Raw genomic sequence first — 25,523 nt, 5'->3', positions numbered from 1 at the left:
AGGCATAAGAAAACAAAGCAAAAAATGGGGGGAAAAAAAAAGAGAATAAAAAATAGCATAAAAAATCAAGAATTAGAAGCCCGAAAAATATGAATGAAAGATAGAAGTACGTCTTGTTCATTAACATCTCGAAAATATTCTGCCATGGTTAGGGCAGTTAAACCAACTCTTATATGAGCTCTAGACGGATCATTCATCTGACCATATACTAGAGCTACTTTCGATTCTGCAATATTTTGTTCATTAATTACTCCAGATTCTTTCATTTCCATGTAAAGATCATTTCCTTCACGAGTATGTTCACCTACTCCGCCAAATACAGATACACCCCCATGAGCTTTGACAATGTTGTTGATCAATTCCATAATGAGTACTATTTTAACCACTCCAACTCCCTCAAATAGTCCTATTTTTCCTCCACAGTGATAAGGGACTAAAAGATCTACTGCTTTAAAACTCTAATTTGGAATTCTAATTTGAGTTTCTCTTAGCTTTACCTATTATATATATATATATATATATATATATATAGACTAGCTTGTAACCCCATGTATATGCATGAATCCACTTAAATATATACAATAAGATGCATAATATAATTCCTATCTATATAATTTAAATACTATTAATAGTCATTTTTATATTTTGTTAACTCTTTAAGAAATTTTGTAAGGATATTATTAGGTATTAAATTTAAATTGTCCATGTTTCTTTTTTAAATAATTGGGAAGCACTTTTTTTTTTTTTTTTACAATTCATTTATTCTAGCTAGACTCTTTAGTTTTTGTATATAATAACTCACTTGAATGAATATTTATGATGTGGTCCCATATTTGATTATATAATTAAGAAATAAAATTCTTTAAGAATAAATAACTTAGAACACATGGCATAAAATTGGAACTCTAATTTGGAATTCTAATTTGAGTTTTTCTCAACTTCACCTATTATATATATATATATATATATATATATTAAGAAAAAGAAATTTTGTATAATGGTTATTGCCCTTTAATATTAACAAATCAACTAATTGAATGATTATTTTTCTTTAAAAAGAAGTAAACTATTTTTTGGTAATCAATATATAACTAGATCATGGTCTCCAAAATCTTTAGTAATGAGTTTTGATAATGACACTTTATGGATGATCGTTTTTCTAAATATTTGGTGTCGTGTTAAATATGGGGCAAGGTTTGGCTAGATTGAGTACATGAGGTGGACCATGTGTTGACTATGTGTATAAGTCTTACTGCATTTTAATGGGTACACACTAAATTGAATAGTAAATGGTAAATTTTTAATTAGAGCCATTAAGGACAAATCACCTTAATTTTTAATGTTCTTTTTCTCTCTTTTCCGTTTTTTTTTTTTTTTTTTTTTAATTTATTTATTTTAATAGTGTGAATTAAAAATCAATAGCAATACTGATAAATGATATTCATATGAAGATTATATTATAATGATGTTCTTAATGGATAGAAAATTTAATATAAATCTCAATTATGTTTATTTTGTTGTTTGGGTGATGGTCTAGAAAGACACATGGCTATAGGTTCATCAATAGCATAATATGTGGACTCCACAAGTATGAAGACCCATATATTGTGACAGGAATAATACATTTGCTAGATGCATAAAATATTTTTCCCTTTGTTGATGATCATTTTGGGAAGCCCAGCAACATGGGCAAAAATGAGTTGATAATTGGATAGAAAAGCCATTAAGTCCAAGCGGCAGGAATAATGAATCATAGAGCCATAAAATAAACAAATGGGCTTTGAGAAAGCAAACGGGCCTAAAGGAGCCCGGAAAGAGAGAAGTAGCAAACCCATGGACAGTATGTGATGTAAAAAAGTGAGAATGAGCCACAGTAGACCCGAAGTAATGAAAGTAAGGGGTTGATGGAAAGTCTATGAGCTCTAAGGATGAAGGATAAAGTAATTGGGCCAGGAAAGCCCAAAGAAATTAATAAAAGCCCATGGGAACATAGGATTAGAAAGGGCCAATGATGCCTAAGGAAAGTAAATGGGCCAAAAATGCCCAAAAGGAAAATGGGACACAGGAGCTTGCAAGCAATGTAACCAAAAAGCCCAAGTGACTATACTGAGTCATTTAGAGAAAAATAAGCAATAAGCCCAAAGAGGCCTGGCAAGCTTGGGTCAAATAACACCACAACAGGAATAGCAGAGCAGTACGGCAAGAAATGCAAAGACTATAGAAAAGAGCAAGAGAATGGGTTGAAGGAGGAAAAGCCCATAATCAAGCAAAAGCCCAGTCGCCGATGGGAGCAGGCCCTAAAGAATGAGAAGCCAGAAAATGGCTCACGCCATAAGTAGCCAAGGATGGGCGGTAGAATGTGCAGACAAGCCTCCAGACCACAGCGAACGCATGAGCAGCAAGCAGATTTTGGACATACATGGAAGTGAAGCACACGCAAGACCTAGACATCACCAGCTTGTACCCAGCCAATACAGGAGGTGGTAAGGTCATGGGTTAGAGGTAAGAGGGCATGGTCTGGCGGTGGAGAGAAGGGAAAACCTATTCTAGGGTTCCTGTTTAGGCTCTTTTGGGGGGAAATGTCCTGCTAGGATGACATACCACCTAAAGGAAGCAAGGATGAGCTGGGACCACTAGGTGTATGCCATGAGGGATAGGAAGAGAGAGAGCACCCACATTGTAACAGATAAGAGTGTCACGGCAAGCAAACAAACAAAATAGTCTTCTTTGTCTGGTGGCATAACCAGCACAGGTAAGTGGTGGTAGCTGAGCGACTGGCAAACTAGTAAGTGGTCGGCAAAGACACCCAGACTAAACAAAAATTGTTAAATGCTAAAATGGTAAAATTCGGTCATGATAGGCACTATTTAAAGGACCTTTACCGTGCACAGTAGAGTGGGGGGCATCACGAACACGGTAATTGCAATCTCTAGGAGAGAATTGCAACAAATAAGAAAACAATGAGATAGAAAAGGAAGAGAAAAGAAAGAAAGGAAAAACTAGAAAGAATAGAGAAAGGGGAGTATAGAATGGCAGGTATGCGCTAATAGGTTGTCCCCTCTCTCCCTCTAGCAGTCCTACTCTCTACCAAAAGTTAAGGATTCTTTTGGGCATAAGCCATTCAGACCCATTTCCTTCAAAGTGATTAATTTCCACAGCAGGAATTTTCCTGGGAGATTATTCGCATTGAGGAAAAATGGTTTTCCCTCTTTTGTCTTGGTCCTGTGACATAACTCGACACATTAGATTAATCTTTTTTCCTTTCTTTTGCTAACTCGTGCCTCACCCATTTATTCCCACTATTTTCTTTACAAGGTGTTCCTTATTATTGTGATTATCATTTTAATTGGGGATTATTTGTTCACTTTATCTAAAGGCAAAAACACTTTCTTTTATTATTATTATCATGTCTACTTGCTATAACCCATCCGAAGCAGCTCTGCCTACCATGGGCATGTTCTTGGCAAACGAGGCATAATTTATACACAAGTCAGACCAAAGTGAGTTGCAGTTGAACCAGTCTCAACTCCCTAACCCAGAATACTTAGGCCCAGTACAGCAGGAGGCAGCCCAATCCAACATTACAAAAAGGCCCTCCACACCCTTCAATGGATAGGCTTCCAAGTTCCAATCCATTCCCAGTTGAGCAATATTTCCCAATGTAGAATGTGATATTTTGTAAGTAATGAACAATTTGTTTGGGTATTTTTTTTCTTCTATCACTTAGAATCAATCATTTTGATAAGTTATGGCAAAATTTATATTCCTTGACTTTCTCTTATTAGGAATACCATTGATTATTTTCAAAACTACCATAAAAGCAAGAAGTAATACAACTGTCATAAAAACAATGCCCTTTTCCTTTGTCAAAGATATGCATAATGCATGCACAAATGTATTTTGACGGTTCCAACCATGGTAATTCAAATGGTCCACGGTGCTTTTTTTTTTTTTTTTGTTGGTGTTTCTCATTGGCCCCATGTTTACTTTATAGCAGGCTCAAGAACATGCATATATTTGTAACTTAAAAAAAAAAAAAAAAAAAAAAAAAAAAAAAAAAAAAAAATCCCACTGTCAAATGTTCTTCAAAGAGACATGAACCTTATAAAGTTTCTTTTAAACATTATAGGATTTGTAACTTAATTACCATATCTTTCAGATAAAATCCTTGAAGTTGTGTCCATCAAATTCCTTCAAAAGACAGGCTAAGAAGAAGTTTATTGACAAGAGAAATGACAAAATAATGTTCAACAAGAAGCAAATACTACCATGTAAAGTAAATGACAAATTTTTTGATTGGTAAATAAGGGAGGTGTTGGTGGGGGTTCGAACCCAGACACCAACCACCATAAAGGTGTCGGTAGATGACTACCAAAAATTACCAATCGAAGACTTGGACTTGCATCATGTTGAACTCATTTTTCATTGCATATGGGGGAAAAAAAAGAGAGTAGAAGAGTCAAGAAAATGTTTCATCTAAAATGGGGATTCTTTACTTTTTCACTAAAGCAGAATCATAGCATTACATAATTTTATATTATACAATCATCAATATCATCATCATAAATTACATATTCTTCTTCTTCTTAGGATACATCAGCTAAATTATTTAAGAGTCTTAAACTTGAATCAGTCTAAGACTTGCTAGCAGATAAGATAGTAAGCATCAATAAGCAAGCGAAAGACAAGTAAGAAAGTATCACAGAAGTTGTCATCTTGTTGCAGAATTTGCCCACATATTCACAAATTGGCATCCAACCACTATGAGTGTTCCCATATCGTCCAATGTACCCTTCAGCAGTTGCCGCCGCGGATCCAGCAAGAACCAACGACGTCATAGACTGTCACAATCAAAACCAAAAAAATTACACCATATTCATCACCTTAACAATGATATATATCTAACATCCATGACATTTATTTTTGTAATAAAGTATTAAACAATTATTCGCATTAGATATTTACAATAGGAGACTTGAAAACAGGCAAAAAGATTAAAGAAAGAAGAAAAGAACTCATACCAAATCATGAAGGAACAAGTAGTAGAACTTGGCAGGGTTTGAGCCTTGATGACAAAGGAAGAAAACAAGGAGCAAAGATAGGATAGAGAGGACACAAACAATAGCATTTGCAAAAGCAAAGAACCTGCATATAAAAGGTTGAATAAACAAATATGAGGACCAAATTCAAGTAATTCTTTTTATCTTTTAATAAATTTTTTTTTGTATGAAAATTTAATCTTACTTTAAAGTAGAGGAATAGCTATATCGAGCTTCAACGGGGACACCAAAAACCTTCGTTGATTGCCGGCTAGTTAGCACCACCCATGTTGCAGCCAATGTTAAGGCAATTGTCATAATTCTCAGCCCAATTTGGGCTCCAAGGACAAGCTTTTGGGTTTTCAGAGGTGGGTTTTGTGGAACCTTGGCTTCAAGGCTAGACATTGTGAGAAAATTGGGTGAGAGAAGAAAAAAAGTTGTTGGAGGCAGAGCAAAAACAGAGCAAGAGAAGAGTAATAAGGAGGAAAAGAAGTGCTTAAGCTTAGGGAAAGAATAGATGGATAGAGTGTGAAATTAATGGGAGTATTTATAGAAGAGAGAAGTGAGGAACCTCTGTAGGCCACAATGATGATGTGAGTATTAATTTCAAGCACAGAAAGTGTTGTGGTCTCTATTCTCTTAACATTAAAACATTAGACCAGTCAAGTGGATCTCATACTGCTATAAGGTCTTTGTATGGACAACTCAACTTGGGTTTTTGGATTATTAGGTACACATTGTTTTTTATAATTTCTTTCACAACTTCTTAAACCGGCAAGTTGTGATTTTAAATAGGGGTTTAGGGTTTGGGGATAATTATTGTATAGCATTAGATTGACTTTATTGATTAAGCTTAACACTGGAATAGAGTGGACTATAGTTATTGTTATAAATTGCTTTAAAGGGAAATGTATAACTAATAAATAAAGAGAATAGAAAATGAGATTAATTTTTCTCCTAGAGAGGGGGGGGGGGGGGGGGGGGGTTGACCTTAATATTTTAACGGATTTCCTCATGCAATTAAATGCTGAATTTATTCAATGCCCTTTTTGTATTACACTTTTCATTTAAGGTAAAAGTGGATCCAAGATTTCTAAACTTTTCTCAAAAAAAAAAAAAAAAAAGTGGATCCAAGATTATTTCTATGAATTTCTCAATAAAATAAAATAAAATATTTCTATGAGCAATAATCTAGAGTCGCAAAATATTTCATCTAGTAAAAATTGCAAAACTTTTGTATGTGCCAGGTACATGTGACACGTCTCAGGGCTCACATGTCAGTAAGACATATATCTCATGCGCCTTTTACTTGTCAATTTAACTGTTTTGAAAATTGTTGTGTTTGTAGCATTACTCTTATGGACGAGAGAAGAGAAGTGTAGTTCTTGTACAAAATTGTTAGTAGATCTGTCAGCTTCTTTGTAAATTGAATTCAATTTGCTGCAAATAATTGGTGAATTTAACCGAACTCTGACAGTCAGTAGTTGGGGGAACAGAAGGCTAAAATTCTCTCAGGAAACTCTTAGAATAGATATATGTACTGGTAACAGGTTGGTATTGTAGTAGGTGCAACGCTTATACATTGATTTGCATAACTTGATTAGATAATAGCTGTGTTCCAATAATTAGTCTGACTCAAGAACTGAACATCAATCCTGTGTTTGGTTACCAGATCACATGCTAAGGTGACCAGTTATCTGGGTGTGAAATTGCCCAAATTCAAGATTTATAACTTGCTTCTAAAATGAGTTTGTACTCGATGACATTGCTACGATTTTTTTTTTTTTTTTTCATTATTTTTGTGCTACAAAGTCGAGGCTTAAGAATTTGGAGCTCAACTTGTGAATTATTATATTCTTATTTCTTACGCAAGGCCACACTAATCTTCAATTATTGTGGAGTCGATGTCAGTTTAGTCTAAGAAATTTAGCCGTTATTTGTTCATGACATCTGATTCTGCGTAATGTACAACAACTATGGCAACTATGGCAAGTGCATTCACTCATCCATCTATATCCAGTGACAGAGTCAGACTTCTTTTTTAAAGGGAGCCGCAATTAGTAAAATTTTTTATATAATATATGAAAATTATAAGAGAGGAGATGAAAGTTTTTAAAAGTCAGAGGGTTTTCCCCATCTCCCAGGCCGTAAATATATCCTTGTGAGTTGGGAAATTTAGGGTTGTAAATGAATTAAGTTGTTTAGGAACAACTCAAGTTCAATACAGGAAAAAACTTGTTTATATATGATTGTTTAGCAAACAAGTCAAACTCAATTTCAAACATAATTTTAGGTTATACTATTAAACAAGTCAAGTTCAAACATAATGATGTATTCGTGAATAAGTTTGTGAAGTTAAAACATTTTAGTTATAGTTTTACTATATATAGGAAAATAATAAGCTAATAATCAAGTAACTTGTGAACAAGCTTGAGCTTGTTCGACAAGAAAATGAACTAAACTTGAATATATAATTTTGCTTCGTGGTGAACTCAAACTCACCTTGTATTCAAAATAATATCAGATGAACATGTCTAAACTTTTAATACTAAACTTCACTAGGCATGTTTACAGTTTTAGAAGAAGTATCTCTTACCAAGTCACACGAGTGAATGCCATGAAATTTTATTTTATACTCGTTGTTTCCACCAATTTCTTACATGTTATATACTCATTATATTGTTACATAAATAATTTGGCATAATGGTTATAAGTCTAGTCACAATGTTGTAAAATATCTTAAAGTCAAATAATGGAGCTAAATTTAAATTCTACGTGCATAAAAAAAAATATTGTCTTGGCTAGCAATAAAGAACAATCATATATAGAACATACATTAAAAATTCAAATATTCTTCAAAAAAAAAAAACACAAAACAAAAAACAAAAAGAAAAAACATATTTTGAAGTGTCCATATCATAGTCCATATTGCTTTATCCATTGCCAGATTTCGACAGCCCTCCAATCTCGAAGATTTCCAATAAATTGGTCACATATATGAAACTTGTATTAAATATTTCCAAATTTCCAGACGAAGATGCTTTATTTCCAGTGGTTCTTTTCAGAGGTTGCAAATGAAAGGAAAGGAGTCTCTAGCTTCTAGGCAAGTCTATTGGGCTCTGAATTCAATCCTTAGCCACATTGATTGTGGAATTGTGGAAAGTAACAAAGCTTGTAGTTGTGGTGGCCCGCTTATTTCGTTAATATGTGCAAGTTCAGTCTAATTTGTGGTACACATCTTAGTCAAGCAAGTTTTCTTCTTTTCTATATCACAGAAATTTAGATTGTCCTTTTCTGCAGCTACATTTATTTCCATATTCAATTTTATTTTATCTTGTTTCTGTGCATGCATTAATGGTATGAAACACTCTTGAATGCATGGCCATGAGCTATTTACATTTTAGGGGCTGTTTGGTGGATAAGTTTAAACTCATATTTTCACATTTTAAACAATATTATACATATTTTTTCATCTACACGTATTTCAAAAAACTCTAAACAACAATTCTCAAACTACTCTACCAAAAACTCCTAGATCACTCACTCACACTTTCAAGAACAATCTTTCATCTTAGTGGTTTTGAAACAAAAAAACAGGTTCATAACCTAATCCAAGAATGACTGTTATAGCCAGCCAGCTAGATGCTACAAAATATGGCAAGCAATCGAATATAATTATTAGTTAGTATTATCTATATAAGATAATATTGTTGAAACGATATTTAAAATACACCACATGGACTTGCAAATTCCATGAATATAGCTATTTCCCACTTGACACTCAAAGACAGTTTCTTTTCAACATTGCTGGGAAAGTGATGGAGCCTCAGCCGCCTAGCACCATTCTTTGCTTAGTGATGATGAAGATGATGATGATGACAGTGGTTCTTTTCAGAGGTTGCAAATGAAAGGAAAAGAGGTTCTAGGCAAGTCTACTGGGCTCTGAATTCAATCCTTAGCCACGTTGATTGTGGAATTGTGGAAAGTAACAAAGCTTGTAGTTGTGGTGGCCCGCCTATTTCTTTATTATGTGCAAGTTCATTCTAATTTGTGGTACACATCTTTGTCAAGCAAATTTTCTTCTTTTAAAATTTTTGTGTTCTGAAATTTGTGTTCTGAAATTTTTTTAAATTTTTTTTATATATAATAATTTAAAAATTTTTATTTGTCTACCCTTCAAAAACAATTTGGGAACACTTTTAGATTTTTTTTATATCAATAAAATTAAATTTTGCTCCATAATTTGTTCTATATTCAGTAGATGAATGATTGCTTGGTTGTGTACCTTGAAAAATTTGTAGTTTGTAGTATTGATAATGAGACTATCATGCATCGATTTCAAAATATAAAAACTCGTAGAAGGTAATTGTAAACTTTATGTATTTGTGTGTTTTTTTATTGTTGTTGTTGTCAATATGTGAATTATTTTTTTGTTAGATTGTATAATTTATGTTTCTTAAAAAACACCCCAAGAAATTCCTGAAACCGTCACTGTATTTCCATATTCAATTTTATTTTATCTTTTTCCTCGTGCATGCATTAATGGTACGAAACACTCTTGCATGCATGGCCATGAACTATTTACATTTTAGATCACTCACTCACACTTTTCAAGAACAGTCCTTCATCTTAGTGGTTTTGAAACAACAACAACAACAACAACCAAAAAAAAACAGGTTCATAACCTAATCCAACAATGACTGCTATATAGCCAGCTAGATGCTATAAAATATGGCTAGCAATCGAATATACTTATTAGCTAGTATTATCTATATAAGGTAATATTGTTGAAACAATATTTAAAATACACCACATGGACTTGCAAATTCCATGAATATAGCTATTTCCCTCTTGACACTCAAAGACAGTTTCTTTTCAACATTGCTGGGAAAGTAATAGAGCCTCAGCCGCCTAGCACCATTCTTTGCTTAGTGATGATGAAGATGATGATGATGACATAGGAGCAAATAAACCGTGTCAAATACTCATAACTTACCTTCCAATGCTGTTAATCCTATAGCTATAAGAATAATATTTATGGCAATTGGGGTTCATTCTTTATGCATTTCATTTGGAATTTCTTGTTAAATATTAGGGTCCATCCCTTGATAAGAAAATCATTTTAGGTCTCTTCTGGATGTAACTTTATTAACTGGCAGTGTAAAAAGAGTATAAAGTCTACAAATTTCCAAAGCAACTTGTGGTACAAGCAAAAAAATGCAAAGCAACAACATGCCCTTAACAACATTCAATTTGTGGTGATTCTTGATAGTTCCCTTTTGGTGCTCCAATTAATCTTCCATCAAGTAAAATTTCCAATCAGCTGCCTGAAGTGGCTGTGGTTAAGCATGTGCCTAATTTTCTTGTGGAAGCAATTCTTTCTTCCGAAAGATACCCATACAACAAAGAATTAGTTATGGACAAAGTTTAACTACAAAATTGGTTGAAACTTAAGGCTACAACCTTTCTCAATATCTTTTTTTTGGAGGTGAATTTTGACAAATCCACCATTAGATTACATTTTCTTTTTATGTCCTCCATGCTTGCAAAATTTCTAGAAAATTAAAAATCAATGACTATGCCATCAACAAATTGTTTAAAATTATGCATAAAATATAAGCTTATAAATTATATAGTAGATAATATCTGATTAACATAAAATTTTACATGTATATTAAGAGTATAAAGAACATACAATTTAATAACTAAATTTTCAAAATATGTAGTAATATTTATTTTATTGAGTAAAGTCATAGTCCTAGGCTGTAATTAATTTTATAGCTAAACTTTGTGCATTAGTTATTTAATAAACTTAAGATCCAATAAATTAGTTCCAAATTGGTAAAACTTCTCCATTACTAATAGGTTATGGTTTCAGAATTTGTACTAACTTTAAATTTCAATATTTCATTTTTGTTACTATTTTTTATTGCCAATGAGATCTGAAACTACTCAAAGCTTATTATTTTTAGTGGGTGCACGTGGTTAAGAGAGAGAGAAATAGGGGAAAGATTTTTTTAATATTTCTATATGTTTTTATGTACAAATAAAGACCTATATTTATGGGCACACTTAAGAGCGATGAAGAAGAAATATGTGTGTTATACAAATAATAATATTGGGTCTGACCCAATATAAGTACTTGTAGGGTGGGGTTGGGGGGCAAGGGCCATGGTTCAAGTCTTCAGGAGGGATTTTCACACATATATTAGATTAGGTGTGAGTAGAATTTCTATCTTGTATAAAATATATATATTTATATATATAGGGTCTGGCGACTCTAGCCTTTGGGTCAATAATTAACCAAACTAATATTCTAATAACGCACACTATATATCCATGCAAAGGGCTTAATTTAGCTGGCCCTTATAATTAATATCATCGTCACAAGTAACTGCAAAATCTATATTAAGGTTTCAGTATCATGTTAAGATATCAAATTGTAGCTTTGGAAAATGGTATTCTCAATCTTGTGGTAGATCAAAATATTTAAACTGGAATAAAAAGGAAGATGAGAAGTCCCAAAGTGTTGTACAATTGTACTCCACCTTTGGAGCATATTACTAGTGTTTTCACTTCATTTTATTATGAGAATGGATCTTCTTGTTTTCTAAATGTGATTTATATATGTGCCTTGATTGCGTTAACTTCATTCCACAAATTAGTGAGTGCAAAACTGCAAAGGGAATATATAAGCATGTTATAGTCCAATTGGTCCAAACCAATTGTAGGCCAAATATTTGTGAAACAAGCAACTTAAGCTTGAATTAGTCTAGGATTAGTCAAGTTCTCTTTAGTAAATAAATTTTAAATTGTGTTCATTGTAACACATGTATTTAATATTAAATTATAGTTGCTCAAAGACTTTCATATTGCGGACATAAGCTATCAAACCGAACTACGTAAACCTTTATATTCGTTCTATTTTTCATATTTCTGCTCATCATTCAATTACCCACTATCACACAACAACTTTAACAATATACATCACAATATGGAGCATGTAAGGAGCTCGAAGCTGGTAGCATGGGACCATAATGACTAAATTTTGGTTCAATTTAGGGTCACATGAAATTTGAATTCAATTTAGGCTCTTGTATTGTGGTGGTTCAATCCATATATACACATTCACATTGCATTCACACGAAATGAAAACGATCACTCTTTGAAGTCCCATTTGGGTCTCAATTTATAGTGTATATTTTTCGTATCTTACCTAAAAAATGTTAACGTCATGGAAGAAATCAAGGGAATCAATCTTGAACCGGAAGTTGTACCGGTTTGATTAGTGGAACGATATATTTCAGTATTGGTCAATACTGGTGTACTGTTTCGGGTTTACCGTTATTTTTTATATTTATAAATATATATATATATATATATATATGTGTGTGTGTGTGTGTGTGTGTGTGTTATAATAAATATAAAATTTTACCATAAAACTAAAAACATTACCTCAATTCAAAACAAATTATTCATGGTTTTAGACTTTAGCATCAATTAAAAGAAAAAAAAAATAGAAAGCTTAATTGTTCATTGCATACTAAGAAAACAAATAATAATAATAAGTTAATGCAAGTAAGTTACTATTTTTCTCTTACAAAAATTCAAAAATTACAAAAAAAAAAAAAAAAAAATTGTACCGGCCGATATTGCCCGAAATTGGCTAATATGGCCGGTATTTAAATCGGTATGAAACGTTGATGTTTCAATACCGGTATACGTACCGGTACGGTACATACCGACCAGTACGGTATCGACTACCTTGGAAGAAACATCATTGCTGTTGTTTTCACAGGAAAATGATAGTGAGAAATAGAGTTAATTTGGTGTGGACAAGACAATATAGGCATGGACCAAATCATGTTACCGCCCATATCTTATCTTATTATGGCACATCGGACAATGGATTTAAATCACAAGTGCATCGAACTTCAAAACAAAACAAAAACAAAAGAAAAAAGAAAAAATCATATGTGCATTGAGCTTATCTCTTTATTTGATTGAAAACAATGGCAATGAAAATTAATTGTGTTTTAGAAGTGATAATGATCATATTAGCATATATATATATATATATATATACACTATATATATATGGGAAATGTTAACAATGCTCTAAGGGCATTGGTCTAGAAGCTATTTTTAGAAACATTTTATTGGGAGAATGATAAAACAATAAATGTTATTAACAGTTTTTTATATTTCCCATTAAGTAATGTCAAAATTTTCCTATTATGGTTTATTAACAATTATCCTAAGAGTATTTTCGTTCGCACGACTCTATATGTATATAGATATAATATGGATAAATACTAAATGATACCATGAACCTTGGATTCCATTCCAAGGACTAATTAATCCCCTTAAAATATTATATACTACAACACACACACACACACACAAACAAAAAAAAAAAAAAAGAAGAAAGACATGCATAAATGTCATGCATTGGAGATGGTATCTTATGACAAGAGCAGCTCAATATACTTTGAGACCTAAGACAATAAATTTAAGTGAATTTATTTAAATATTTAAAAATTATTTAAATATTTTTTTTTCATTTAATAATCATTAGTCTTTCTTTTCTTTTCTTTTTTTGCGATTCAAAGTTTTTTGTATTTAGGTTTTGTATAGTTAATCCACTTAAATTTATATTATGACAAGCAGATAATAAATTTTAAAGTTTAGAACAATAAAATATAATTTAATAAAAGCATTGTAGCAACTTCAATTAATAATATAATCTACCATGTAAGAGAATGATTTACAAAAATTAAAACCTCGAGTTGTTAGGAAAAATAGATTGTCAATGATTATTAGGCACATTCATAACAATTTTATTTTTCAATATTTTTTTAGTTAAACTATTTAAGGTTTCAATATTTTGAAGGTCTTCTTAGTGGTGGGGGAAAAATAAAAACGCACCTATATTTTTTTTCTTTAAAAAAATGCAATTATTATTCTACAATTTTGAGATTTTTGAGTACAATTTTGAGGGTCTTTTTGTTTTTGTGATAAGGGATCATAAGATCCTTTCTAAATTTTTGGGGAAAAGTGGGCCTTAGACTAGGCCTTGAGCTGGCCCTGTCCATGACACCACCCTTTTACAATATAAGAGACTCACATATATTATTGGAAGGGCATTTGGAAGATTAAAACCCCTAATAAAATTCGCCACTTCATCTGGAGAGCTGCAAAGGATTCGCTGCCAACTAAACAAAATTTGAAGGTCAGACATATTCCGTTGGATGATACCTGTGCGATGTGTGATGATCATCCTGAATCTTTACTGCATTGTCTCTGGCTTTGTCCCCATGCTCAATCGGTTTGGAGGTCAGAGATCACCTTTGCTAATCTGTATACAAGGAAGCACAGGAGTTTTTTCGATTTGCTGGATGACGTAATGCAGAACAGCTTGGGCTATCGTGTGGCTCTGTTTTTCACTATTGCGTGGAGTTTGTGGCAGCGACGGAATCGACTTAGGGTGAATCAAGGAACTTGGCCACTGCATGAAGTTGGTGAAAGAGCTAAAGCTATGGTTGTAGAGTTTCTAGAAGCGAACAAACATATCAGTAACCCAGGCCCAAGATTGGTAGCACGGTGGTCGCCTCCACCTGAGAGCTGTTATAAGATCAATTTCGACGCAGCTCTGTTTGATCATTTGGGCTCTGCGGGTATTGGGGTGGTTGTTCGAGATCATAGAGGAGAAGTTATGGCAGCCCTTAGTCAGAAAATTGCTCTCCCTCAGTCAGTTGCATTGGCAGAAGCTCGGGCAGCCCATAGAGCAATCACTTTTGCTCAAGAAATGTCTTTCTTTCATATCCAGGTTGAAGGGGATTGTCTAGGGGTTATTCGTGCTTTGCAATTCCAGGGACAGTGCAAAACCTTGTATGGACATGTGATTGATGATGCTCGGAGATTAGGCTATGCTTTACATTCTTGTCAGTTTTTTCATGTTGGAAGGGGAGGAAATAAGTTAGCTCATGAATTAGCTAGAAGAGCAGTTTTATCTGCAGATACTGATGTATGGGTAGAAGATCTACCTGATGATTTGGACGCTGTGTTCCGATCTGATTTTTATTAATAAAATTTCCTTACTGTTTTCTCAAAAAAAAAAAATAAGAGAGAGATCTCGTGCAATCATTTCATATATAATTTTCTAACAATGCAAAACGCACATTGTTTTATATATTAATCTAACCATGTAAAAGGCATATTGCTAAATTTCTTTTTAATGGGTGGCTGTGGTACATTGTTAATTAAAGGGTATAAACAACACACGTTGGATTGAAAGGCTGAAAATGACATTCCTTTGGTTAGACAAAGAAAAGCGTTGTTGAATGGATGGCAAAAACAACACGTCTTTGATCTAGTAAAATAAATTATAGGTCAACTGGTAAAGTCTCTGATGGTTGTATAAGAGATCTGGGGTTCAATCTCCGGCTACACCAAAAACTGATTGGTGTCTTGGTCTGATAATAAAGAGCTATTATCAGGAGCGGACGCCATAGGTTAAAACTCTCTCAAAAAAAAAAAAAAAATTATAGGTCTTTTTTTTATTTTTTATTTTTTATAATTTGAATATGGTTATTCATTTATTTATTTTGATGAACAGAAGATTTTATCAAAACAAACACAACAAATTACAGCCAAATGGCCAAATATCATTATTTAACAAAATACGTAGGGATCTACCACTGTTTGCGAAATAATTAGAGATTTACCACTTTTTTAAAACTCGTGTTTGTGTTCCATGAAAAATAGCCACCAATTTTTTATGTAACTCAATTTCTAGAAACTCGAGTTTCATAAAACATAGCACAGCAAACTTGAAGGGTTTTTTTTTTTTTTTTTCAAAAAACTCGAGTTACACGACAAACTCGAGTTTCAAAAGAGTGGTACATCTATATATATTTCCAAAACAATGATAAATCACTACATATTTTGTCAAATAGTGGCATTTGGCCATTTTCGCCGACAACTTACAACAGAAACGACAAACACAACAAAAGGACCAGCGTCCTTCTCAAGAGAGCAGCCTCCAAGCAAGGAGGACAAGAACCAACGCCAATAGACCCCACAAAATTATAGCTCAACGACCATTTTACAAAACAATGAGCCGCACCATTTGCAACTCTAGAGACCCCACTAAAAGATACATTGTGAGAACGAGAAACCAGAAGGAAAATATCTTGAACAATATTCCTAATTCTCCAAGGAACAGTGGAATCTGAAAGGCATAAAGCCTGATAGCAAATGAGTGAGTCTCCTTCCAAAACAATTGAGCCAAAATCTTTACCGATTGACATGCAAACCGCCCATCTCATTGCTTCAGCCTCCGCTTGGAGAGGAAGGGCGGTTTCCACTCTTTCGGAGCAAGCGAAAACCAACTCCCCTCTTTAATTTTTGGTCACAACAATAGTAACTACGTGATTTGAACCCACAGCAACATCCGCATTAATTTTAATCACGCCCCTACTTGGTTTAACCCAAGTGGATTGAGAGGACAAATTGAGTATGATTTTATGATTTGAAATCCCTTAACAATTCAAATCTTATAAAAAAATTATAAGTTTATGGGATGAAGATCTAGATTGTTCTTGATTTCATGGGTTAAAATGGCCAAAAAAATAGAAGCCCACATGCCATGTCAATGTTAATTTTTTTTTAAAAAAAATAGACTTATTAAAAAAAAAAAAAGCCCAAAAAAAAAAGCATGCTCTATCTAATAATTTATTGATGAAAATTTTGGCTTAAGCATCTAGGATCTCTAATTCGACTATAATAAATTTTATCAGTTAAGCTAATTAGATCCAATGACAATCATAAAATTTTGTACTACTCTTTCAAGTCTGAGTCACAACTCATAGGCGACAAAGTAAAACTTTTTTTTTTTTTTTTTTTAGCAAAGCGACAAAGTAAAAACTATGGGAGTCTAATATACTTCATCTAGAACCGCAGCCTCAACAATGACATCGGAGCTAATAATTGGTTTACTTCTTTTTTTCTTTGTTGATAAAAAAGCTTTGGTTTTCAATAGCACGTAAGTGATTGACTAACTTCTTCTCAAAAAAAAGAAAAGAAAGTGATTGACTAACTAACAAATTAATATGCAATAATCATCACATTATTATAATCAAATATCAATATGCAATAAAAAAGACAATTATATTATAATATTATATTAATATCTCTCTCTCTTTGAATTTCAAGTAAATATGTGATACGAATTGAATGCATAATCATCGCATTATTATCAATTGATTTTAGTCGAATGAAACATTGAAACTGACATTTTTATTCTTGTTTGTTGAGATTAATAATGGTACTTTTACTTGAGAAACAATTAATAGTGTATTTTAAAAGGGGAATCATGATGGAAAACATTTTTAATATTTTTTGTTGAGATTATTAATGTTATATTTTTTCCTTTTTTTATTTTTAAATTTTTTTTTATAGGTTTGATTATGTATTTAATAGTTTAATCCTGAACTTTTACTTCATGTTTCAAAATGATCCTCATCCATTGAAATGTTTCATTTTGGCACTTATACATTTAAGTTTGGGTCAAAGAGGTCCCAACCATTAACTCTTATTCTAAATTTCTCTATCTCCAAATAGATATGAAAAAAAGAGAGTAAACAAGTATTTGAATAAGTAATCTCTTCCCTCATTTGTGGATTTTGTTGAGCAATCTCAACTCAAAATCATAGCAAGAGTTAATAGCAAGGACCTTTTTGACAAAAATTTAAAAGTATAAGGACTGAAATAAAAAATTTTAAAAATAGGGACCATTTTGAAACATGAAAAAAAAAAAGTATGCGGACTAAATATGTAATTAAACCTTTTTTTTTTTTTTATAAGAATTTAATATCGATTTATGCTTTTGGTTTTACTTATACGTATTTAAGGGGTCTAAAATGAAGGCTTTACCTTTTGAGGTGCATCCCATTCACTTTATTGTAATAAATTGCGCTAAAAATGTAATTCTTAAGTTTTGATAGGGTGTCTTAACCTATATATATATATACACATACACCAGTCATAACTAATTTTCATACACCATAAAATCTTATGATTCTCAATTCAATTTTGAAGACTTCTTTTCATTCGAAGTAAGATCCTGATTTTTAACAACCTTACTGTTATCTGATAATGAAATGAAATGCTACATGCATTTGATGCTGCAGAACACAAGTGCACCTCACACAATATTAAGCTCACCTCTGCTTTGGCCAACAAAAGAGACTCTTCCAGTCTTCCCACTAAAATTTTTACTCCCTTGGTTTTGGATGAAGAAACGCCAACAATGGACTCTAGAGTATGATTAAGAACATTGAATCAACTAATTAATGAAAAAAGAATCATTTACAGATTGAATGGGGGAATTTACTCAAGGATAAGATCACCTAATTATATGTACAAACTGTGTACATAGACTTCTCATCCAAAAAAAAAAAAAGATGTATGTACAGGTACTACATATATCTAACCATCTGAAGAGGAGAAAATGAACAAAGCAAATTTAGTTGCTGGCATCAAAGTATTTTGGGTCTGAAGGAAAATGATATTCCACATGTAACTGCAATGTAAAAACAACAACAACAACAATGTCATAAGGACATGCTAAAAGAAACATTCAACCTGACATATTTGAATGTATAGTCAAGAGCATTTGCTGTAACTCTTTATTCATATTTAACTCTCAATAAATTTTTATTGAATTAATATTTTAAAAATTCCACTTATTTATATATATATATGGAGAATGTTAACCAGCACCGCTCGGTGCTGGTTAAGGGCAGAAAAGACAAAAAAAAAAAAAAAAAAAAAAATTTGTCTGAAAAAGTCAAAAAAAAAATTCAAACAGTACCTACAAAACTGAAAACTTGACAAACTGAAAAAAGGACAAAACTTGAGTCAGAAAAAAGTAAAAAATTTTGTGCTTAACGGGCACCTAGTGGGGAAGAGGGAAGATGGGATTCAAACCACAGACATCAATCACCACAAAAGATGTTACTACCATTGACAATCACTTGAACTTTGTTCTTCTTAATATGCATGACAAATTTCATGTTAATCAGAAGTTGATTACTGTTCAACCCATAAATTTTATGTTCTATGTATAATTTTAAAACACAAAAAACTTGAATTTAAAAATTTTATAGATGAGATAACCATTCATCACTAATCATCTTAGAATTTTTCAAGAATAAAGGTCAATAGTGGATTTTTAATATACACATCTAATAAAATATTGAGTGGTGTAACATAACTAAAAGTTACACCAAGTATTTTTGAACCTAATCCTATATATAAATGTATATATGTATGTTTGTATGTACGTACGTATGTATGCATGTATGTATATATAGTACCTTGCCCTCATCAGCATCTGTATGGCGTTGGGGGAAGACCACCCTCAAATCATTATACAAGTAGAAGCGTCGCTCTACTTCGACACTCATATTCTTCATTGTTGGTTCAGATAAGGGATTGGTTTGGCACTTTTGGACTGACCTTGAACATTTCTTAGGTAACGGGCAACAAATACGGAGCTGCAGAGCATAACGCAGAACACCAGTACCAGTGGCATTGTCATTGATCTTTGGAGGGCTGTGTTCAGATTGGCTTTCAGTTATGTGATTTCTATTTGATGGAAAGTTGTCCTCCCTGCCAGTCTTTTTATTTTCACCACTGTTAAATCCACTACAATGCAAGGTCACAGCATCAAACCCATTTGAATTAGCATCACTGTTGCTAAGCTGCGTAGTATAACTAGTGTTTTGGATCAACGAGGGCTTGGCATCATTTTTCAAGTCAGGACCTTTAGGTCTTCCATTCGCAGACACAGATGTTGGTGCAGAAGGTGCTAGAGAGATCTTTTGCCGCAGGAATGTCTTTCATTTTAATCAATGTGAAGAAGGAAAGGATCATCATAAGAATGTTAAGTCACAAATAATAAATAAGTTTAGAATGAAAAGGCATATTCCACATAAAATTTGACATGAAATTTTAGATTCAGGTTTTCACCCTTTGTTTTCTTTTGACAAAAGAAAAGAGAACTCCTCGATTCTGCAACCATGAGGATGCAGATCTATATTATAGTCTTAGCATAATTTTATGATTAATGGAAAAATGCAGAGAGTGGGCTACTTAGGGTATGGGAAATTTCAGGTAGAGATCAGCTCAGGATCAATGATATTAGTGATACAGCATATATCCTTTGTTAAGTTACTGAAATATGACATGACTTTATTCAAATCCACGTAAAAATTCCAAATACCTGTCAATATAGTTGTTACTTAAACCATATGAAGATAATGGAAAAATTCAATAGAACTGAGTAGAAATCACATTGCATTTTTTTATTTATTTATTTATTTTATTTTATTGGAAACTACCTTGGTACCAGCTGGCATGTCACTCAAATCATAATTGCATAAGAAGGTGTGGATGGGCGTCTTTTCCGGGTTGCTGAGAACCTGCCATAAACAATTCAGTTCAACAGTTTATGATGGTTTTCTCTTAAGCTGTACTGTCATCAGATATCATCCATTCTATGCATTAATGCGCAAATAACATAAAGAAGTTGACATGATGGTAATCAATTCTCTTATATTTCATGAATCTCATGTAAGAATAGCCATTGTCTTTTATGACATACATGGACACAGGTAGCTTGGCAATATATCTTGCTGGCAGACAGTTTTGGCACCAATTCTTGCAAATTAAATCATTGTGTAAGAAACTTCAATTTGGTGGGACACAAACAAAATAAGTGAGTTGCATTTAATCATATAGAAGTTAAAGCATTGGCCACAAAGAAGCTGACAGCATACTCAATTCTTTTACAATCTATAGACACAGAGCCATGCTAACCAGCCAATGTATTGTAATCAAGCAGGTCCTACATGTGTCAACCTCAATTAGAAATCTTCGAAATCTCTATGCCTAGGTATCCATGTTCTTTTCCTTCTGAGAGACTTTGTTCTTCATGCATGGTTTTTACATACTATTTCCATTTGATAGCTGTTTTTCACACATAGAAGTCAGAGCTCCATGCAGAATTGACAAAGGTTTTTTTTTTCAGGGTGGGGGGGAGCAGAATTGGAGGGATGAGAAAGAAATTTTCATGTCATTAAACAATGAAATTTCAGATGTAACCTAGGATTATGGTGGGAGTTAATACCAACCTAAACCCAATGTTTCCAACACCGAGACTAAAAGTTCCCCGCCCTCTCTGCTGCAAATTATAAATATGATTGTAACTTTCTGCTAGATTAGGAACCTATAGCTCAAAACAAAGAGATCAAAACTCTCTATGCCACATTGTCAACTATTGCCAATTTCCTAATAAATCATAGAGTATCAAAACTCTCTTAATGATAAGCAGCAATTCAACCTAAATTCAATGCATTGCTCTAGATACAAGTTCATATGTATAACTCGGTAATTATAACATTTTGAGGGCTAGCCACTTACTAGCTGTATACATCCTCTCATTGGTATACGTAGGCGGCTCTTTTCTGCTTGTGGTTCATCAATGTTAGGGCTCCTTTTCATTTTTGTGCTTCTGCACTTGTTTGCTGCTTTATTAGCAGCAAGATCAATTGTTGAACAATACAACAAATAGTTATCTCCTTCCACACTTGTTACTGCAAATGGAAGTTTTTGTGATTTTGGTGAGAAGTTCCCTCCAGTAACATTCAGAACAGCAAGGAAACCATCGATCTTCTGAAATTATAAATGAAAAACAAGGAACTAAAATTATAAACAGATAATGCTAAGTTCTAAAGTATAGTAAGTCTAATATGAATCAAATGCAGAAATAAGGCCCTATAATACAAGACTGAAGGTACAAAAGCCAACCTGACTAATTTTTCCAGATAATAACCGACCAGACAACAGAGACTCCTCGAATGAACCAACCAAAGACCTTCTAACTGGCTGTCCACTCAGAGATTTAACCAGTTTCACATGGGAAGTAAATTCAGAATCCTGACCCCAATGCTGTCCCATGCCAGTGGCGTTCTGAGGAATAAACAGGTCAAACTTCTTCTGCAAATTATCAAAATCTTGTGATGATTTACTTGGCACCCTAAAATTGTTTTTCTCGGAAGATAAATGGCCTAAGACAGTTCCATCAAGTGACTGTTCCATGTCCTTGAAAGTTATAATGCCATCATCTATCTCTGTTGTATTAACATTACATCCTCCTGCAGATTTCACTCTTTCATGGAATTTTGGACCAAGGGGAGACAAAGACAAGGGAGGTGATATCCCCTTTTTTGTATTTGGAACTATGGCTATTGCCCCAGTTTTGGACTGGACCTTGGTTGATTCTACCAAGTAATTAAGCTCAGGAGATGGTGTAAAATTATTACGACATTGTGGCTCCTGATTTTCTAGCAATGGGCCATCAGTGAGTAAAGTGGAGTTTGCTCCACAATTATCATACAGTGAATTCTTCCACTGGGGGAAGCATGACAGAGACCAGATTGGAGAGCTGAAATAATCAGAGTCGCCTTTATGAGCTCTCTTATGCTCTTGTAACATGGAAAAATTATAAGGATCATTATCACTACTGAAATTACTTTGATAAACACCACTGCCAATGTCTGGAGAATCACCATTAAATTGATCAGGTAGAAGCATTCCATTCAGAGGTGACAATAACCGCTTCCTGACCACTGACCCAGTGCTCTCACTTGGATTATTATTGACACTAGCGACAGTAGAACATTGGTTTCCACCAAGCACATTAATAGGAGAATTTACAGCCCTTGATTCAAAACCAACAATCCTAGGAACAGGTTTCTGAATTTTCCTTTCACTTTTACCAGGAAACCAGCCAGGTTGTTCCATAGAGTTAATCTTCAAATTATGCATGCTGCTTCTACCATCTTTATGCATGTTTAAACAATCCAGTTCCTTTGGAAGGTCCGCAATAGTTCTCCTTTGAGCCTCTCCAGAAGAGGTGCATGGAATATCCACTGGCATTCGATTTCCTCCATGCATCCCACTCAAGTCACAACTTCTCATGCCAACAATTCTAGGTTGACTTTGCACAAATGTGCTCAGCGATGCTGCCACTTCCTCAGCAATACTGCCAGAGGACACTTGAGGAAAGCCCATTCTACAGTTGAGTAGATTTTTCTTCTAAATATTCAAGATGGTCTTCTTTTACTTACCCTTCCTACTTCTACACTCATGTATCAACTTCTACTTTCAAGTTCCAGTGAACAGCTACAATCAAGTTGCCTGAAGCTACCGATGCCAACAAAGAAAATAAAACTTCACATTTTTTTATCCCCACTAATAAAATAAGCAAACTTTGACAAATTTGATTTCATTTCCAGGATACCTGTGATGGAGACTATGAAATCTATTTACCAAATGCATCTGATTTCAATCATAGCACTTTGATCAGATTGTATAGATAAACTTGGTCAAAAAACCAGGAATCCCAAAAGTACACTTGGGAATCTACATTTTGCCTCCATGCCAGGAAGCAGAGCAAAGTTTTTTTCATGGCTTTCCAAATATCAATGCACCATCCTGCAATAATAGTCAAGGAAATCAAGTCCGTAAGTTTATACTGATAGACAAAACAAAGACAGCATGAGAAAAACTTAAGCAACTTCATTATCTATTTTTAAAAGATGGATACAGAAACTGACATCTTCTTTTACCTTATATCCATGATTACAAAGATAATTTAATAGAACTACAATAGTAATCACATAATTTAAAATAAAGGTTAAATGATAATATTTATTAGAAACAACTGTTCATCATGCATTTACTAACAATAGAAATCATCAAATTTGATCAGTTTGGATTCATAAAATGCAACACCCATCTACTATCTCTAAACCAACAACAAATTATGAAACACTTTAAAATAGTGGCTGTTCAACAACAATGTGACTATCTGAAAACACAGTTCATGGCAACCTCAACAAACGAAACACAGATCCCAACAATGTTCCTCTACACAAACACCAACCGCAAAGAAAATTAATTGAATTAAGCAATTAAAGAACCTGATCCTCCACTTTTCAAGGTACCTTTAAACCAATGTAAATAACAAATACCCAACCAACTCCAGCCAGAATCTCCTTTAGGTCCTTTTGATTGGTTAGAAACTGTAAGAAACAACAAAAAATAAATGTTTATTTTTTCAAACTAACACCCTCCCCCCCACTTAACTAAGGTTATTACAACTATTAGTTTTCACTTTGAGTTGTTCATTTCTCTGAAACCAGAACAAGAAGAAGGATAAGACCCAGTTTCCATTTCCCTTCTTTTCTTATATTTCTCCCCAACCAAACAGATTGCAACATTAAACAAACCATATCCATAAAATTGCTACTTAAACAAATAATGTCCATGACATCAAAGCTGCCCAATTTTCATTCACAAATTAACAAAAACAACAAAAGGGGGAGTATTTGTGAAATAAAAAAATAAAAAAATACGCACCAGTAAAGCTTGCGATCATACATAAACATAAACAATTATCAAGCAAAATCAAAAACCCATTTCTCTCTCTTTGTTGTTATTCTAAAGTTTTCAACTTTTCTTCTTCTTTCTTCTCTTTCCAGTCTCTACTGTTCCCTTTGAAGTACCTCTCATTTCCATATATCTCTATCTCTATCTTTATCTAAAACTGTGCGTGTTTGTTTCTTTATATGCAACGAATGTTCAATGTTTTATTGGCATTGGGGTATTGGTGGATGCATGATTTGTTAGTATAATATAAGCCTTCCAAAATTGAAAATTTAAAAGAAAGAAAAATGGTGGGTCATGATTGTTTTGCTTAGCTAAAATTTTCTGGCTGGCTGCGTTCGAAGTTTGATTGAGTACCACACTTTGCAATGGGAAACATACATGTCCACATATGACAACATGCGTTTCTGTTTGTTGTCCCAAGTTGCGGCTCTCTTTACTTCTTTTTACATTTTCCCTGTCCACGTCAATTTCTTTTATAGGCCATTATTCCACTTGCCCTTGCCTTCACCTAAAAACACAACATGTAGTAATGCTAATGTACCCCTCTCTACCTGTCCTATATAGCTTTTACTTTTTTTACTTGTTGGAGAATCAAGAAAGGGAAAAAATTACTTTGTGGGTGAAGATTGCACTAACATGAATGATAAGGGTATCTACTAGGTATGATTGTTTTTAGTTTAAAATGACCGTTTGTTTTTATTGTCAATTTTTTATGTACCATTTTTCGTTTTCTTGTAAGGATCATTTAAAAAAAAAATTTATTTTTATACTTTTAGACAAATTATTGTTAAATATAACGAACTTATCCAATGTTAGCATATATGGAATTTCACGAGTTTAAGGTGTGAACAACTAAAGTTGACACAGGTTTTGGTTGACTCAATTTGTAAAAACCAAAAATCAATTGGTATTTTAATTAAAGATATCATTATAGAAGTGATAAGTTTATATCTTATTATATTA

At 33.2% G+C, this 25,523-nt stretch overlaps 2 protein-coding genes across 4 annotated transcripts; both read right to left on the bottom strand.

The window, feature by feature from the left end:
* Positions 1-4,470: 4,470 nt before the first annotated feature.
* Positions 4,471-5,577, bottom strand: LOC126703035 (CASP-like protein 1F1). Its single transcript, XM_050401932.1, has 3 exons — positions 5,245-5,577; positions 5,022-5,145; positions 4,471-4,841 (listed from the first exon to the last, which is right to left on the bottom strand). Exons 1-3 carry the CDS (start codon positions 5,442-5,444, stop codon positions 4,635-4,637), a joined length of 531 nt encoding a protein of 176 aa, XP_050257889.1. The 5' UTR covers positions 5,445-5,577; the 3' UTR covers positions 4,471-4,634.
* Positions 5,578-18,366: 12,789 nt separating this feature from the next.
* On the bottom strand, positions 18,367-24,889 carry LOC126701598 (uncharacterized). 3 transcript variants are annotated; one of them, XM_050399801.1, is made up of 7 exons: positions 24,531-24,889; positions 24,116-24,193; positions 21,915-23,603; positions 21,528-21,779; positions 20,447-20,527; positions 19,421-19,942; positions 18,367-18,624 (listed from the first exon to the last, which is right to left on the bottom strand). In XM_050399801.1, exons 3-7 carry the CDS (start codon positions 23,178-23,180, stop codon positions 18,568-18,570), a joined length of 2,178 nt encoding a protein of 725 aa, XP_050255758.1. In that variant the 5' UTR covers positions 23,181-23,603; positions 24,116-24,193; positions 24,531-24,889; the 3' UTR covers positions 18,367-18,567. The 3 variants fall into 3 exon arrangements, with proteins under 3 accessions (XP_050255758.1, XP_050255757.1, XP_050255756.1); XM_050399800.1 differs by lacking the exon at positions 24,116-24,193 and having other exon boundaries at positions 21,915-23,312; positions 23,410-23,603; XM_050399799.1 differs by lacking the exon at positions 24,116-24,193.
* Positions 24,890-25,523: the final 634 nt, after the last annotated feature.

Source organism: Quercus robur, chromosome 10 (genome assembly GCF_932294415.1).
Source record: "Quercus robur chromosome 10, dhQueRobu3.1, whole genome shotgun sequence".
NCBI classification, from domain to species: domain Eukaryota; kingdom Viridiplantae; phylum Streptophyta; class Magnoliopsida; order Fagales; family Fagaceae; genus Quercus; species Quercus robur.
The sequence above is the reverse complement of the archived record's forward strand: the minus strand, read 5'-3'. Positions and strand labels throughout refer to the sequence as shown.